The sequence below is a fragment of the Carassius auratus genome, unplaced genomic scaffold (assembly GCF_003368295.1).
Source record: "Carassius auratus strain Wakin unplaced genomic scaffold, ASM336829v1 scaf_tig00214575, whole genome shotgun sequence".
NCBI classification, from domain to species: Eukaryota; Metazoa; Chordata; class Actinopteri; order Cypriniformes; family Cyprinidae; genus Carassius; species Carassius auratus.
The window spans coordinates 126,917-142,766 of record NW_020527719.1 but is presented as its reverse complement, the minus strand read 5'-3'; the positions used below and the strand labels follow the sequence as shown (position 1 = coordinate 142,766).

The window sequence follows — 15,850 nt, the reverse complement described above, 5'->3', positions numbered from 1 at the left end:
TTGGGTGATTCTCACACGACCTGTTTGAAACTGTTTATTTAACATCAAATTTGTACAGTGTACTTTTCTGAGAGAGAAAACAATAATTTCACAGAAAAGACAAGCTCATCAAAACGTGATTTTCTCCATACAACATTTGGTTCAGTTAGAGAAACAGATCTTGCATTTCCACAAGTACATATTTCTGAACGACAAGGCAAAATACTACAAATTAGATTTTAAACGACATAAAACCTGTCAGATTCTGTGGCTAGGATTCAAAATACAGAAGAATGCCATTTTAAATACATTTAGTGTCAGTAATCAGTCAAGGTCATGTGAGAATAATTTAACATAGAAAGAAAACATTAGAAGATTGCCATTTGGTTTTCATACTCCATACCTTTTACATTCATATTTATCTCCTAAAATGAACAAGTTCCTTTTCAAAGTCATGTGTTTTTTTTTGTTTTTTTTTTCTCAATTCAAGTTTTTGTCTCTAGTGTTTCTACAATATTATGACCAGTGTTTAAGCACAGAAACATATTTAGGAGAGTTTGGTTAAACCAGAACATATCCCATAAAGTCTAAGCAGATAAAAAGAGAAAATTGATATGTATTGCTTAACAACCACCCAGATATATATGTGACCCACAAAACCAGTCTTAAGTCACTGGGGTATATTTGTAGCAACAGCTACAAAAAAAAAAGAAAACACATTGTAATATGGGTCAAAATTATAACAAAAATTATGCCAAAAATCATTAGGATATTAAGTAAAGATCATGTTCCATGAAGATATTTTGTAAATGTCCTACCTTAAATATATAAAAACTTTTTGATTAGTAATATGCATAGCTAAGAATTCATTTGGACAATTCAAAGGCGATTTAGATTTTTTTTTTTTTTTTTTTTGCACCCTCAGATTCCAGATTTTCAAACAGTTTCCAATTTTCCCAATTCTTGGCCAAATATTGTCAGATCCTAAATACATCAATAGAAATCTTATTTATTCAGCTTCAGAAAAATGGACACTTAAGACTGGTTTTGTGTTCCAGGTTTACAGATAGTACTGGTCTGAGAGCTGAAAAAAAAAAGAAACTGAGAAACCAATCAAGCATACATACACAGGATTACATAATCACACATTTAATCCCATCAGCCCTGAACACACATGGAAAGCGAAGACACACTAATCTCAATCACTGAGAATGGACGGTCATGAACAGTGGAAATGCTCATGCCTCCTTGCGTTTAATGATCAGAGGACCAACGTTGTCTCCCGTTTCCTGATTGTGTTTAGCATGTGCGCCATCACAGTATGGAAACTGTAAGAAACCAGAGAAAACAATTACATTAAAAATGCATCACAGCAAGATTGATGTCACTGATGTAGTTTATACCGCAGGCACGCAGAATAAACTGATCAAACATTTATGCAATGTTACAAAAGATTTCTTTAAAATAAATGCTTTTCTTTAATGATTTTTATTAATCAAAGAATCCTGAAGCAAAAAATAGGAATCAGCACAGGTGTTTTCAACATTGATAAGAAGAAGAAATGACTGATGAGTAACAAATCAGCATATAAGAATGATTTCTGAAGGATCAAAGTTCTTTCGCTTTGGATGAAATGGAAATTTTTCCCTTCTGTTGATTTTAAGATCACAGATCTAAATAGCCACTAGTGATGTCCCCATGGCTTCAGAACAATAATAGTCACATGGAATTTAAAACTTAGGTGATTGGCTACTAAAAAACCACAAACCAAGACATCAACTGCTTCCAAAACAACATATTTTTGGAGTATTTTCCTCTTTTGAATAAGCAATTACTTACTGACCATCAAAAGAGTGAATGACTGTAGGATAAATGTAATGTAGACATACTACATTCATCACAGTAAGTCATCCAGCAACATCTGCTTTTTATTTTTTTGGAATGCTGTAATTTTGGAAATACTATAGCTCACATACAGTTGCCTACTATATTCAGTAGTAGGGAAGTATGTGATTTTGGATGCAACCAAGAGCCAAAAAGTCACCAGTTGCAGGGCCAGGTCAATGACAGTTGGATCCACCCCTGCAATACGTGACTAGCAAGCAATGCACGAGTTAAATGGGAATGCTATCAGACAGGTTTAAGATAAAACACCTCGTTGTATTCATCACACCCAACTGTCTATGTATTATATTTATGTACATAATAAAAAATTATCCTGGTTTCATGGGGGTTAGTTCCAGATTCTGGTTTCAGCAAGATGTCCAGGAGAAAATTCACATTTCTGATGCAACCGTTTGTGTATTTTGAGTGTTGATGGATCAAATTTAAAAGTTTCTGTGTAATTTCTAATGGCAGTTTCTGATAAGTTTTTCATTAAGCACTTTCTCACCTTTTTGGATCTCCAGCACCTACAGTACACAGCTTTGTCGCCCAGGTCCTCAATGTCAAATGCATGTACCACTTTGGGGTTGTCTTTCTGCAGATCAAGGTTAACCTTTGGCTTCACGCATTCGCTTTTGCTAAAAAATGTTTTGTAGATGAGGATTCCCACTGCTGCAGCTCCAAATGTCACAGACACTGCAGTGATGATCTCAGCTGGAGGAGGACAGAAAACATCTTACCATACAGAGAAATATACTCCAGTGAAATTACAGTGACAAATTTAAAACATTGAGTAATCATAGGACCTAAATCCATGTTAGTTAAAATAACCGATTTTAAGATATGCATGAATAAATATGATTTATATTAGACTTATATTAATTAGGCTAAATCTAAATCATTTAGTATCAAAAAGATACTAAATAGTTTACGTTTCTACACAGTTACAGATCTACTGTTTGAACCATTAAACGTTGAAACTACATTAAATAATCATAGCAACTAAATCTATGTCAGTTACTGAAACTATATTTAATTTCTTGAAACCTGATACGAACAAAGATAGTCGGATTCTCAACGATGCAGCGAGCAAAAAGAGAACAAATGAAGACATTCAGAGACGCTCACTTACATATAACAACCTGATGATGTGTGTCTATGAACCATATCTTCCATATTTCGCTTTATTTCAGTAGTTTATATTATTCAACAGCTAAAACTCCGACAATAAACACATGCAGCTTGAGTAAAACAGTATATTGCCTTAAAAAACACATCTTAAAGGGAGGTCTTTACCTTTATGGAAGGAGTTGGACGCGCTCATGGTTAATTATTATTGTTTTGTATTGTTATGATTATTTTTTGCTCATAATTTGAAGAGCTTCAGTCGTCCTCAAGGCCAAATGGAGAATTCAATCTGATTAACTGTGCGCTGTTTTTACGCAGAACGCGCGTTATTAAGCAATAGTTGGACTTTTATTTTGACTTTGCGCTTGCCATATGGTCGGTGAAAGGTGAACCCAGTGTGATTTATTTTTATTTTTTACAGGTCACTAAGAGCGTTAAAAACTAAATAACAGTATCTCTGATTTTTTATGTGCAACAAAGTTTAATATAAACTATTTATTTCTTATCGATTTATTTAAACGATCTAAATGTTTTTCAAATTAATTCATATTATTTTTTGTTGCCACTATTTTCAAACAGTGAATGTGGATTGTTTTAAATACAGAGCCCCAAATATTTTCTATTACAATTCTGTGTTGAAAGGCATGACAATAGCCAATAATCAATTTTTATGTGACTTATTAAAACCATTAAAACATACTTTTATTTTGAAGTAGTGTACAGGAAGTCTTGCGCTACTTCCGAGATCACGTTGACAAACACACACGTGTGTGCCCAGCAGCATGGATCTTAACAAGTGGTGCAATTTAAAGTCCGAACCGAGTTTAAAACATTTGACAGAGGCAGGGTTCGGTGTCCCGAAGGAAAAGCAGCGCGTGCCCGTGCAGGAGCTGGTGAAGGCGCACATTGAATCATTCGACCAGGCAGTTACTGATGGATTATGTCGGGTTGTGGAGGTGAGGTACACACACACAAACACACGTGTTTATATACCCGTGTCAGTTCTCTGCATACACTTGACAAATGCATTGCAAGTGCAAGTGCTGCCCAATAAACAAGTAAAATATCTCTGTTTTCAGGCCATTCCTCCTGTGGAGTTCATGTACAAGGGAGACAGGATCAGTCTGTCGTTCGTGGAGGCCATCATTCACACTCCAGCGGTCTCTAAAGGAGGAATCAGCAGTGACCTGCGGGTCTTCCCTGCTGAATGCAGAGGCAGGCGCTGTACTTACAGAGGAAAGCTAGTGGTAAGTCTGACCATTAAGCCATTAAATATAAGTAAGTTCGTGCGTGCGTTTGCGCACAAGCATGTAGTAAAAACAGGTCCACACAAATATGTACCAAATCCATATTTGTGTATTTCACATTCATAAATGCATGTGATGCATGCAAATATACACACGTGTTCATGTGAAATTATATAAGAATTTATTTAATATTTCACTTGCATCAATCATATAGTGCTGTAGATTTTGCAAGCTTTTTATTTGTTATATAACACTGGTAACAAATCTATTGTTCAAGCTATTAAACGTTGAAACCATATTAAGTAATCATAGTAACTTAGTGGTTAAACATAAATAGTTTTTAAAAAGATATGTAATATTTAAATTGTGTTCAATCACTTCTTGATATCCAGTCTGATTCCTAAAACAGAGCCAGCTAACAACATCTGTGTTTTTTGTGCTTGTGTGTGTGTGTGTGTGTGAGAGAGAGCATGTTTATGTGGTTAATGAGGACACAGATGTGTATAATGACATGGTTATGACATAGGTATTACAATGAGGTGGTGGTTTATGAGGACCTTTTCAGTGTAATTCAAAAGGCTTATAAATCATTCAGAATTAGTTTTTTTGAAAATCCAAAAATGCAAGAATTTTCCCGTGAGGGGTAGGTTTAGGTGTAGTGTTGGGGTAGGGCAATAGATAATACAGTTTGTACAGAATAAAAACCATTACGCCTATGGAGAGTCCCTATAAACCACATATACCAACGTTAGTGTGTGTGTATGTTTTTCACAGGCAGACGTGAGTTGGTCTATTAATGGCATTCCCAAAGGAATCATCAAACAGTCTCTGGGTAATGTGCCGATCATGGTCAAATCAAAACTCTGCAACCTTCATGGTCTCTCACCCAAAGAACTCATCGAGCATCACGAAGAAGCTGAGGTAAAACACACAACTATCATATGGTTTTCTCCTGGATAAAATGACACTTAATCTTGCTTTACTTGTAGGAAATGGGGGGCTATTTCATCGTTAATGGCATAGAGAAGGTGATTCGTCTTCTGATCATGCCGAGGAGGAACTATCCCATCGCAGTGTCAAGACCAAAGTTTAAGAGCAGAGGACAGGGCTACACTCAGTACGGTGGGTGCTGCATCTCTTCCAGACTGAATAAATCAATATGATTTAATAAATATACATATTGACTTGGGCGTTAACTGTGTGCAGCTATTTCAATGCGCTGTGTAAGAGGCGAACACACAGCCATTAATATGAATCTTCACTACCTGGACAATGGAACGGTGATGGTGAATTTCATTTACCGAAAGGAGCTGTTCTTTCTTCCCTTGGGCTTTGCACTGAAGGTAAAAGGAAGTTCTTTTCTCTCATAAGCTTCTGAAGGTGTTTCTTTTGTGATAGTGGCCAGCTGACTGTACATTATCCTGTGTTACTTAAGTATTATTTATATAATATTTTAGTATTAATATTTTAATTGGCTTCCTTTTTTAGTTATATAAGTAAATGTTTGTATTTACCCGTTTGTTCAGATTCTAATTTTATTTTGATTACTGAATTATATATTTTTTTTAATTGATTAAAAATCTTAAGTTTTAGTTCTGATTAATAATACTGTTTATTACACTGCAACCTTCCAAAATAAATTTATGATCATGATGAATGGATTAGTTTTTTTTCTATTTTTATTATGTTAGAAGTAGGTGGCATGGAATCAAGGACAGTTTAGCAGTCATTATACAAAAAAGTAACCACCTCGACTGACCAATCAGAATGAAGGTTTTCTGAGAGCAGTGTAACATTTAGGCAGTTTTTGTCTAGTGTACATATGAAATGTCTTTTTATAACCTTTTATTAATAGTGTACCCTGTATAATTCAGAAATCACCATAAAAATAGCTTTGATGCTGGCATGGTGTTAAAAAGCGAATGAATAAATAAATATTTAGGCACTGGTGCATAATTACTTCTAAATGTAATGTTTCATATTAAAATGTCTTTCTTCTGCCAAGGCTCTAGTGGACTTCTCCGATTACCAGATCTACCAGGAGCTGATTAAAGGTCGAGAGGAAAACTCCTTCTACAAAAGTTGTGTCTCAGAAATGCTGCGTATGGTCATGGAGCAGGGCTGCATGACTAAAGCCAAGGTGCTTAATTACCTGGGCGAGCGTTTCCGGGTCAAACTCAACCTCCCAGACTGGTTCACTCATGAGCAGTGTGCTCACTTCCTGTTAGAGTAAGTACAAGGTGTTACTGATCATGATTCAATATATATATATACACAGGTCCTTCTCAAAAAATTTGCATATTGTAAAAAAGTTTATTATTTTCCATAATGTAATGATAAAAATTAAACTTTCATATATTTTAGATTCATTGCACACCAACTGAAATATTTCAGGTCTTTTATTGTTTTAATACTGATGATTTTGGCATACAGCTCATGAAAACCCAAAATTCCTATGTCAAAAAATTAGCATATTTCATCCGACCAATAAAAGAAAAGTGTTTTTAATACAAAAAAAAGTCAACCTTCAAATAATTATGTTCAGTTATGCACTCAATACTTGGTCAGGAATCCTTTTGCAGAAATGACTGCTTCAATGCGGCGTGGCATGGAGGCAATCAGCCTGTGGCACTGCTGAGGTGTTATGGAGGCCCAGGATGCTTCAATAGCAGCCTTAAGCTCATCGTGAGTGTTGGGTCTTGTGTCTCTCAACTTTCTCTTCACAATATCCCACAGATTGTGAAGAGATTGATTGTGGGTACTTGACACTGGACTTCAGGTATTTTGGCATTTCCTTCTCCCCAGTCTTCCTCCAGACTCTGGCACCTTGATTTCCGATTTCCGAATATCCCACAGATTCTCTATGGGGTTCAGCTCAGGAGAGTTGGCAGGCCAATTGAGCACAGTAATACCATGGTCAGTAAACCATTTACCAGTGATTTTGGCACTGTGAGCAAGTGCCAGGTCGTGCTGAAAAACTAAATCTTCATCTCCATAAAGCTTTTCAGCAGATGGAAGCATGAAGTGCTCCAAAATCTCCTGATAACTAGCTGCATTGACCCTGCCCTTGATAAAACACAGTGGACCAACACCAGCAGCTGACATGGCACCCCAGACCATCACTGACTGTGGGTACTTGACACTGGACTTCAGGTATTTTGGCATTTCCTTCTCCCCAGTCTTCCTCCAGACTCTGGCACCTTGATTTCCGAATGACATGCAAAATTTGCTTTCATCCGAAAAAAGTACTTTGGACCACTGAGCAACAGTCCAGTGCTGCTTCTCTGTAGCCCATTTCCTGCACACACCTGTGCACGGTATGTTTCTACTCCAGACTCAGTCCACTGTTTCCGCAGGTCCCCCAAGGTCTGGAATCGGTCCTTCTCCACAATCTTCCTCAGGGTCCGGTCACCTCTTCCCGTTGAGCAGCGTTTTTTGCCCCACATTTTTCCTTCCCACAGACTTTCCACTGAGGTGCCTTGATACAGCACTCTGGGAACAGGCTATTCGTTCAGAAATTTCTTTCTGTGTCTTACCCTCTCGCTTGAGGGTGTCAATGATGGCCTTCTGGACAGCAGTCAGGTCTGCAGTCTTACCCACGATTGCAGTTTTGAGTAATGAACCAGGCTGGGAGTTTTTAAAAGCCTCAGGAATCTTTTGCAGGTGTTTAGAGTTAATTAGTTGATTCAGATGATTAGGTTAATAGCACGTTTAGAGAACCTTTTCATGATATGCTAATTTTTTGATATAGGAATTTTGGGTTTTCATGAGCTGTATGCCAAAATCATCAGTATTAAAACAATAAAAGACCTGAAATATTTCAGTTGGTGTGCAATGAATCTAAAATATATGAAAGTTTAATTTTTTTCATTACATTATGGAAAATAATGAACTTTTTCACAATATGCAAATTTTTTTGAGAAGGACCTGTGAGTGTGTGGGTGGAGAGAGAGAGAGAGAGAGAGAGAGAGAGAGAGGTAAATCTTTGAAATATGCCAAAAAAGTAACATTTGATGATCATCATTATTTATATAAAAAAAAAAAATCTCAAATTATTTGACTCTTTTCTTTGATCTGTTTGCAGTGAATGTCTGTGTATTCACCTGAAGTCAGATGTGGAGAAGTTCTACATGTTGTGTCTGATGACACGGAAGCTCTTCGGCTTTGCCAAGCAGGAGTGTATGGAGGAAAACCCGGACAGTCTGATGTTCCAAGAGGTTCTGACACCAGGCCAGCTCTACCTCATGTTCCTAAAAGTAAGATCAGTGTTATTATTTGTTCATCTGTGTGTGTGTCAAGCGCAACCGTGTCAATACTCATTTTCATATACACCTATTCAAAATTTAGAGGTGGGGGGGGGGGTCTTATGCTCACCAGTCCTGCATTTATTTATTTTTTTGTACATTTTAAAATGTAATTTATCTCTGTTATGAAAATGAAATGTTTTTTTGGTTTTTTTTTTTACATTTATTAGCATCTCTACTACAAATTGAGCAAAAATAAATCCTGACTTAAAAATAGTACCAACCCCCAAATTCTGTGTCGTGTGTATAGACTGCCGCAAGTACATAATGTAGAATAGATAAAACCATTTTTTGTGTGCAATGATTTTCCAAAGCTGTTCTGAATGCTCTGTAGGAGAAAATGGCAGGCTGGTTGGTATCGGTAAAACTGTCGTTGGACAAGAGAAGTCAGAGACTGGGAGGACTGACTGCAGATAGTATGACCAAACTCTTCAACACGGGAACAGATCTCACCAGAGCCTTTGAGTATCTGTTAGCCACAGGAAACCTCCAGTCCAAGACCGGTATGACACTGGCATTACAGCTAATAGAGTCGCAGAGCTGAAGTGCATTCATAATATAACATTTGTCTTTTTAACCTCAGGTCTGGGCATGCTGCAGGACACCGGACTGTGTGTCGTAGCAGATAAGCTGAACTTCATCCGTTACCTGTCTCATTTCCGCTGCGTGCACAGAGGAGCCGCCTTCGCTAAGATGAGGACCACATCTGTGAGGAAGCTGCTGCCCGAGTCCTGGGGTTTCCTGTGCCCCGTTCATACACCGGACGGAGAACCGTGCGGCCTTATGAACCACCTGACAGCCCACTGCGAGATTGTGGCCCCGATGTACCCCACAACAACTCTGCCTGCCCTGCTCTGCTCTCTGGGTAAACAACATATTCAAGATATTTAATTTTTAAACAAGACCATCAGTTTAATCCAGTAATTGTAAAATGCTTATAATTAAGGCTGCATGACAAATCCAAATGAATCCATAAGCACAATATGAACTGTACAAACTGTAATGTAAAAAATATATATATGTGTGTGTACATTTGGCAATGTAAAATATGGCAACCTTCTTCCTAAACATGTAATGAGAGGCACTTATAAACCGGCTTTTGGCAACAAAACAGAAGCTTTAAGGCCTCCTGCAGTTCTCTGAAATAAGTTTGATGAAGTAATGTTTAAAAATGTAATAAATTAAGACGGCTATTTATATTGGTATTGTAATCTTGCAGTTGTACTATTAAAAAAAATAATACTAATCACTCTTAAATACTTTTAGCTTTAAATGAAATTTAAAGCATTTTAAACCATGACCCTAATTCTGCAGTCCTACCTATTAATTGTATGTTTACTATTAAAACTGTTTTCCTCCATCACCAGGTGTAACTGCGGCAGACGGGAGCCCCGGTCAGCCGTATTCAGACTGTTATCCTGTCATACTGGACGGAGCCATGATTGGCTGGGTGGAAAAAGAAGTGGCACCATCAGTCATCGAATCTCTTCGCAGATTTAAGGTGGGTAATATATATATATTTTTTCTGTAGTTTAATTATCCTTGATCAACCTCAAAGTTATGCTGATAGTTCTGATATAATAATTATAATATATAATATAAATCTGAACATTTGTGTCACCTGCAGGTGCTGGGAGAGAAGAAGATTCCGCCCTGGACTGAGATCGTTTTGGTTCCTCAGACGGGTAAAGCCAGCTTGTACCCAGGCCTCTATCTGTTCACGACACCCTGTCGCATGGTGCGGCCCGTCCGGAACCTCGGCCTGGGCAAACAGGAGCTTATTGGCACCTTTGAACAGGTGATTTGTGAAAGTTTTTCTAACTCCAGTTACCCCAGTTAATCAGTAGAACAAATCAGTTGGCATGACAGACTTCTGCAGAAGATAATAAAAATTCCCATATACTCTCTTTGATCACTTCTGACTGTTTTATATTTTACTGGAGCTTTTAAACTCGGCTTCAGATTCTTATGTGCTAAAAATTTGTCCATATGGGAACCTATAAATCTGTAAAGCCAGACATACTGTGAGACAGCAGGTTGTTAATCAGTGCTTTTGCTAAAGCCATCAGTCTGCATTATTTTATTAAAAATAGTTTGGCAGCAGAATTCCTGGTGGAAAAACTTCATTACCCATGATTCTGCAAAGATATTCATCAATCAGAGAATCAAAATGAGCAAATCTTGCCAAAAGTCTTTAGCACACACTCACTCCCATCATGCACTGCAAATTACATAAGTCCTACACTTTCAAACTACCTAAATGCATTAAACAAAAAATATATCTTTCAACATCTTTCAAATTTTTCTATTTTTTGTTCATTCACAGTGATTCATGGGATTATATATATCTTTTGTCATGAAAGCCTTTAAGTACAGTTTTGCATTTAGTTTTCTGCATCCCTTGGATGTTTCTTTGTGTTCAGGTGTATCTGAACGTGGGCATCTTCGAGGAAGAGCTGGAGCAGGGAGTGACCACACATCAAGAGCTGTTTCCTCACAGCATGTTGAGTGTGGTGGCAGAATTCATCCCGTTCTCTGATCACAATCAGAGCCCCAGGAACATGTACCAGTGCCAGATGAGTAAGAACACCATGTCCTTCATCCTTTTCTGATGTGTCTAAATGAATTCTATCAAGACATGTCAATTAAGACATCGTCCTGTCATAGGTAAACAGACTATGGGCTTCCCGCTGCATTCATACCAGGAACGTTCAGACAATAAACTGTACCGTCTGCAGACCCCTCAGAGTCCTCTGGTCAGACCTGCGATGTACGATCACTACGACATTGATAATTACCCTATTGGCACAAACGCGATAGTGGCTGTCATTTCTTACACTGGCTACGATATGGAAGACGCTATGGTAAGCATAACTTCCATGATTATGCTTGCTCCAAAACATTCTTTTGCGTATGTTTTTGTTTAGTGTTTTCTTTTTTATCAGATTGTCAATAAGTCTTCATGGGAGCGTGGCTTTGCTCATGGTTCAGTTTATAAGACTGAGCTCATAGACCTGTCCGAAAAGGTCAAAGGTGAAGACAGCATCGTGTTTGGGGTGAAGCCAGGTGACCCCAAAGTAATGGACAAGCTGGATGCAGACGGATTGCCGTTTATTGGCTCCACGCTGAAGTATGGAGACCCTTACTACAGCTACATCAATCTCAATACCGGCCAGAGCTATGTGACCTTCTTCAAGTAAGACATTAACAATAAAGTAATATAGAAAATAATGTTTAATTCGCTTTTATTTTTAGATTTTACATTTTCATTTAGTTTATTTATGGAAGCGTGTTTCACCCACTAAATAAAAATACAACAAGGTAATTTTTTCTTAGAATTCTGACTTTTTTTCTTAAAATTAATTATTTTCATATTTTATTTCATTATTTCTACTCTTTAATAGGAAGCTTAATTATCTGTAACTTTTATGTAATTATGTTATTTACGAAACTGTTTTGTTTTTTTTTTTCAACAAAAAAATTCAGTTTTAATAGTTTTAGTTAAATAATAACACTACCTATGTGTGACGAAAAAGAAACATTTTAGTTAGACATTTATTTAAATGCATTATAGTAAACTATTGTTGTACAATTCTGTTTTAGTTGCTCCTATATTACAAAAGGAGTGCATTAACAATGTGTGTCTTGAGATTGATTCGTACTGTTCTAATTTTGTTCTTGAAAATACTGTAATAAAAAACAAGATTAACACTTAATTTGGCAAAGTACTGAGCACACTTTAAGCTCTTTATTTAATTTTTTTTACTCCATTATTAAATTTTTCATTCAAAAATATGAAGTTTTCTAATTGTAAATGCAATTGTCACCAGTTAACAAGTCAATGTACAAAGCTTCAGTCTACTTAAAACGGGATTTATTATTTTTACGTTTAGTGGTGTAGATTTTCTTGATTTCTGAAGCTCTGTTTTTCCGCAGGTACCAGGAGAGCTGTGTGGTGGACAACATCAAGGTGTGCAGCAATGACACCGGCACTGGCCGCTTCAAACGTGTTTGCATCACAGCCCGTATTCCCAGAAACCCCACCATCGGAGACAAGTTCGCCAGCAGACACGGTCAGAAGGGAATCCTGAGCCGCCTGTGGCCTGCGGAGGACATGCCCTTCACTGAAAGCGGCATGTGTCCGGACATCCTGTTCAACCCGCACGGCTTCCCCTCCAGAATGACCATCGGGATGCTCATCGAGAGCATGGCTGGAAAATCTGCAGCCCTCCACGGCCTGTGTCACGACGCCACGCCATTCAAGTTCTCTGAGGAGAGTTCTGCGCTCGAGCACTTCGGCGATATGCTGAAAGCAGCAGGATACAACTACTACGGCACGGAGCGCCTCTACTCTGGCATCAGCGGCTTGGAGCTCGAGGCGGACATCTTCATCGGGGTGGTTTACTACCAGCGCCTGCGTCACATGGTCTCCGACAAATTCCAGGTCAGAACTACGGGAGCGAGAGATAAAGTGACCAATCAGCCGCTGGGAGGGAGGAACGTTCAGGGAGGAATCCGCTTCGGAGAGATGGAACGAGACGCTCTGTTGGCTCACGGGACGTCGTTCCTGCTCCACGACCGGCTGTTTAATTGCTCCGATCGTTCTGTGGCACAGGTTTGCATGGACTGCGGTAGCCTGCTGTCGCCGCTTCTGGAAAAGCCTCCTCCTTATTGGTCAAATACACGCCATCGGAAAACCATCTGCTTGCTGTGCAACAAGAGCGACTCTATTGAGACTGTGTCCGTTCCTTATGTGTTTAGATACTTCGTAGCAGAGCTTGCGGCAATGAACATCAAAATCAAATTAGACGTCAAGTAAAATTCTTTATATCTTTCTTAGCATAGATGGAAAACCAAGTGCCTGAGCATATCATCTTGAGTGTTTAGATCTCGTTCATATCATAAATCAATGTTTTCTATCAATCACAGGATTCATGTGTACTGTTTAAACTTGTCAAGAACATGTATAGGAACTCGAGTCATAATTTACCTGCTCATAATTACTCAAATATACTATTTAGTGAATGATGAATTTTCAATTCATGCCAATTTTTTTTTTCTTTGCACATAAAGATCAATAAACAAAAACGGGATGAATAAATTACATCTTAATTTTAGTTTTATTTCTTTTTTGACCAACCTTTTAAGGTACCAAAGAAATTAAATAAAGATTATGCAAGCTATATATATATATATATATATATATATATATATATATATATATATATATATATATATATATATATATTTCACGCAATCATGAAAATACGCAAAGACATACATCACCCATAATTAATTCATTCCACAATTTAAATGATTTTTAAAGTATTGGCAAATATTAAAATTTCTAGTAACATTTCACTTGAGCAATTCCAGTAATTTGGTATTTTTAACATCTTAATAATGCATTTATAATATGAACATGAGACATGCAATACAGTTTAATGTTCCTTGAACAGAGCTGTATAGCTAATGTCCTGTTCAATAAACTTAAAACTGAATTAAAAAGGGCATTTGCATAATCACCGTTACATGATGTTTTGTGGTTTGTCTATTGATCAAATTAGACATCCACTTAGGAGAAAGAATATTTAGTAGTCGAACATTCAGATTGTCATTTGGCTGGTTATGTGGCCACTGTAAGAGAGGACAAGTTTAGGTAAACATCAACTCAGTTCAAGTAGAACATTGTTCAGATTCAGTACACTAGGAACAGTGTAGTCTGGAGTCACAGAGCCCTGTGGGAGAGATTTACAGTCACTGTTTATCCACACGGTGGCCCGCACTCTTGCATTAATGCCTCCCTGGATGTCTGTGCTGAGAGAATCTCCCACCATGATGCAGTCCTTCGGCCGGACTCCCGCAGACTCGAAGCAGTGAGTAAAGATGGAGAGCGCAGGTTTCTGCTCAGGATGATCTCCTCCGACCACCACCAAACTAAAGAGGCCCTCACATCTCACCGCTTCGATCTTCTCCCATTGCGTCTGAGTATCGCCGTTGGTGAGCAGAAGCAGTTTGTAGTTCTTCCGCAGTTCCTCCAGGAAGGATCGAACCTCAGGAGTAAGAGTCAGCACCTGTAATCGTGTGTTCTTCCATGTGTCGTAGCAGCTATTGGCCAGAGCCGGATCAGGATCGGTGCCCTGCGTCTCCTGTAGGGCTTCATACCAGTGATGGATCCTCACTTCATCTATTGTTTTTCCTTCTGACGGGTCGAACGATTCGTGGAGAAGCTTTCGCAAAAAGCGATGACAGATGTCTTTGATGTGACTTTCCTGTACATGCATCGAGTTCAGCAGCTCACACACCTAAAGAAAGAACACAGTGTAAATCATGAGATCTACATCAGGTTGGATTCAACACACAACAAGGTTTTAAGTGTTATAGTATTACCAGTGTGTTAAAAAACATGGCAATATCATGGAACACTGATATAAGAGTGTGTCAAAGAACAACATTACATTTTCATTATGTGTGTTGAAAAACCATGGTAATATTAAGGCACTTTGATGCATTCTTTACGTTCAATGTCATGTGTCCAAAATCATGGTAATACATTGGTACTTCCTTATATGCTTCAAAGTTTGTCAGACAATATCATACGTGCCGCCAAGGTAATATCAACAGTTCATTGAAATCTTCGTTTAAACAGTTTTCTTATTTAACGTAACCTTCTCAATGGCAATTCGTCCTGCGCCGGCTGTATCGACCAGCGTGTTATCCAAGTCAAATATAATCGATGAAACTCCTCGACTTTCCATCATATTCCACATCCACGTACGATATTAACAACACACCCGGACACGCGGAACTCCGGATACTGACGTCAGGCAGGTGTTGTGACGCAACGACACATTGCATTCTGGGAGATGTAGTTCCCAAGGAAAAGCACGGGGATTTATGACAGGTTTGTACATGACATGAAGTTTTTACATGCCGAGATTGCTAGATCAGTCTAAAACTTTCAATTTCTTCATTTTTGGTCAAGTAACTGTAAAATAATCAAATAAAATATTTCACTGAAAAAAAATCTTATTCTAATTAGTTCTGTAGGCCTCATGCTATCTATCTATCGATCTATCTATCTATCTATCTAATTTCATATGATAGAGATGTATTAGCCTAAATTATTAAAAAATATTAGTGTTAAAATTGCAACTGTATTTGTAAAATGTATTTTTAAAAGCTGAATTTTGCAACGGAAGCTTAAGCATGTTATATTAACATTTTACAGACCTTTCTAGCAGTACTACAGCAATGCAGCACACCACACAGTAATCAAGACGATCTGAGCAGCAGCTGAATGCAGGA

General features: G+C 37.9%; 3 protein-coding genes across 3 annotated transcripts; 1 reads left to right on the top strand and 2 right to left on the bottom strand.

Moving 5' to 3' along the window:
- Positions 1-1,112: 1,112 nt before the first annotated feature.
- LOC113092364 (CDGSH iron-sulfur domain-containing protein 1-like) lies at positions 1,113-3,315 on the bottom strand. The gene is made up of 3 exons (XM_026257947.1): positions 3,160-3,315; positions 2,372-2,577; positions 1,113-1,307 (listed from the first exon to the last, which is right to left on the bottom strand). The coding sequence occupies exons 1-3, from the start codon at positions 3,185-3,187 to the stop codon at positions 1,218-1,220; spliced, it is 324 nt and encodes a 107-aa protein (XP_026113732.1). The 5' UTR covers positions 3,188-3,315; the 3' UTR covers positions 1,113-1,217.
- A 458-nt stretch (positions 3,316-3,773) lies between these two features.
- On the top strand, positions 3,774-13,646 carry LOC113092363 (DNA-directed RNA polymerase I subunit RPA2-like). Its single transcript, XM_026257945.1, has 15 exons — positions 3,774-3,947; positions 4,071-4,238; positions 5,013-5,159; positions 5,228-5,360; positions 5,445-5,581; positions 6,244-6,467; positions 8,323-8,494; positions 8,877-9,045; positions 9,126-9,407; positions 9,910-10,043; positions 10,170-10,340; positions 10,966-11,122; positions 11,210-11,406; positions 11,488-11,738; positions 12,479-13,646. The coding sequence occupies exons 1-15, from the start codon at positions 3,774-3,776 to the stop codon at positions 13,359-13,361; spliced, it is 3,399 nt and encodes a 1,132-aa protein (XP_026113730.1). The 3' UTR covers positions 13,362-13,646.
- Positions 13,647-13,796: 150 nt separating this feature from the next.
- Positions 13,797-15,405, bottom strand: LOC113092406 (N-acylneuraminate-9-phosphatase). The gene is made up of 2 exons (XM_026258000.1): positions 15,211-15,405; positions 13,797-14,847 (listed from the first exon to the last, which is right to left on the bottom strand). Exons 1-2 carry the CDS (start codon positions 15,310-15,312, stop codon positions 14,209-14,211), a joined length of 741 nt encoding a protein of 246 aa, XP_026113785.1. The 5' UTR covers positions 15,313-15,405; the 3' UTR covers positions 13,797-14,208.
- Positions 15,406-15,850: the final 445 nt, after the last annotated feature.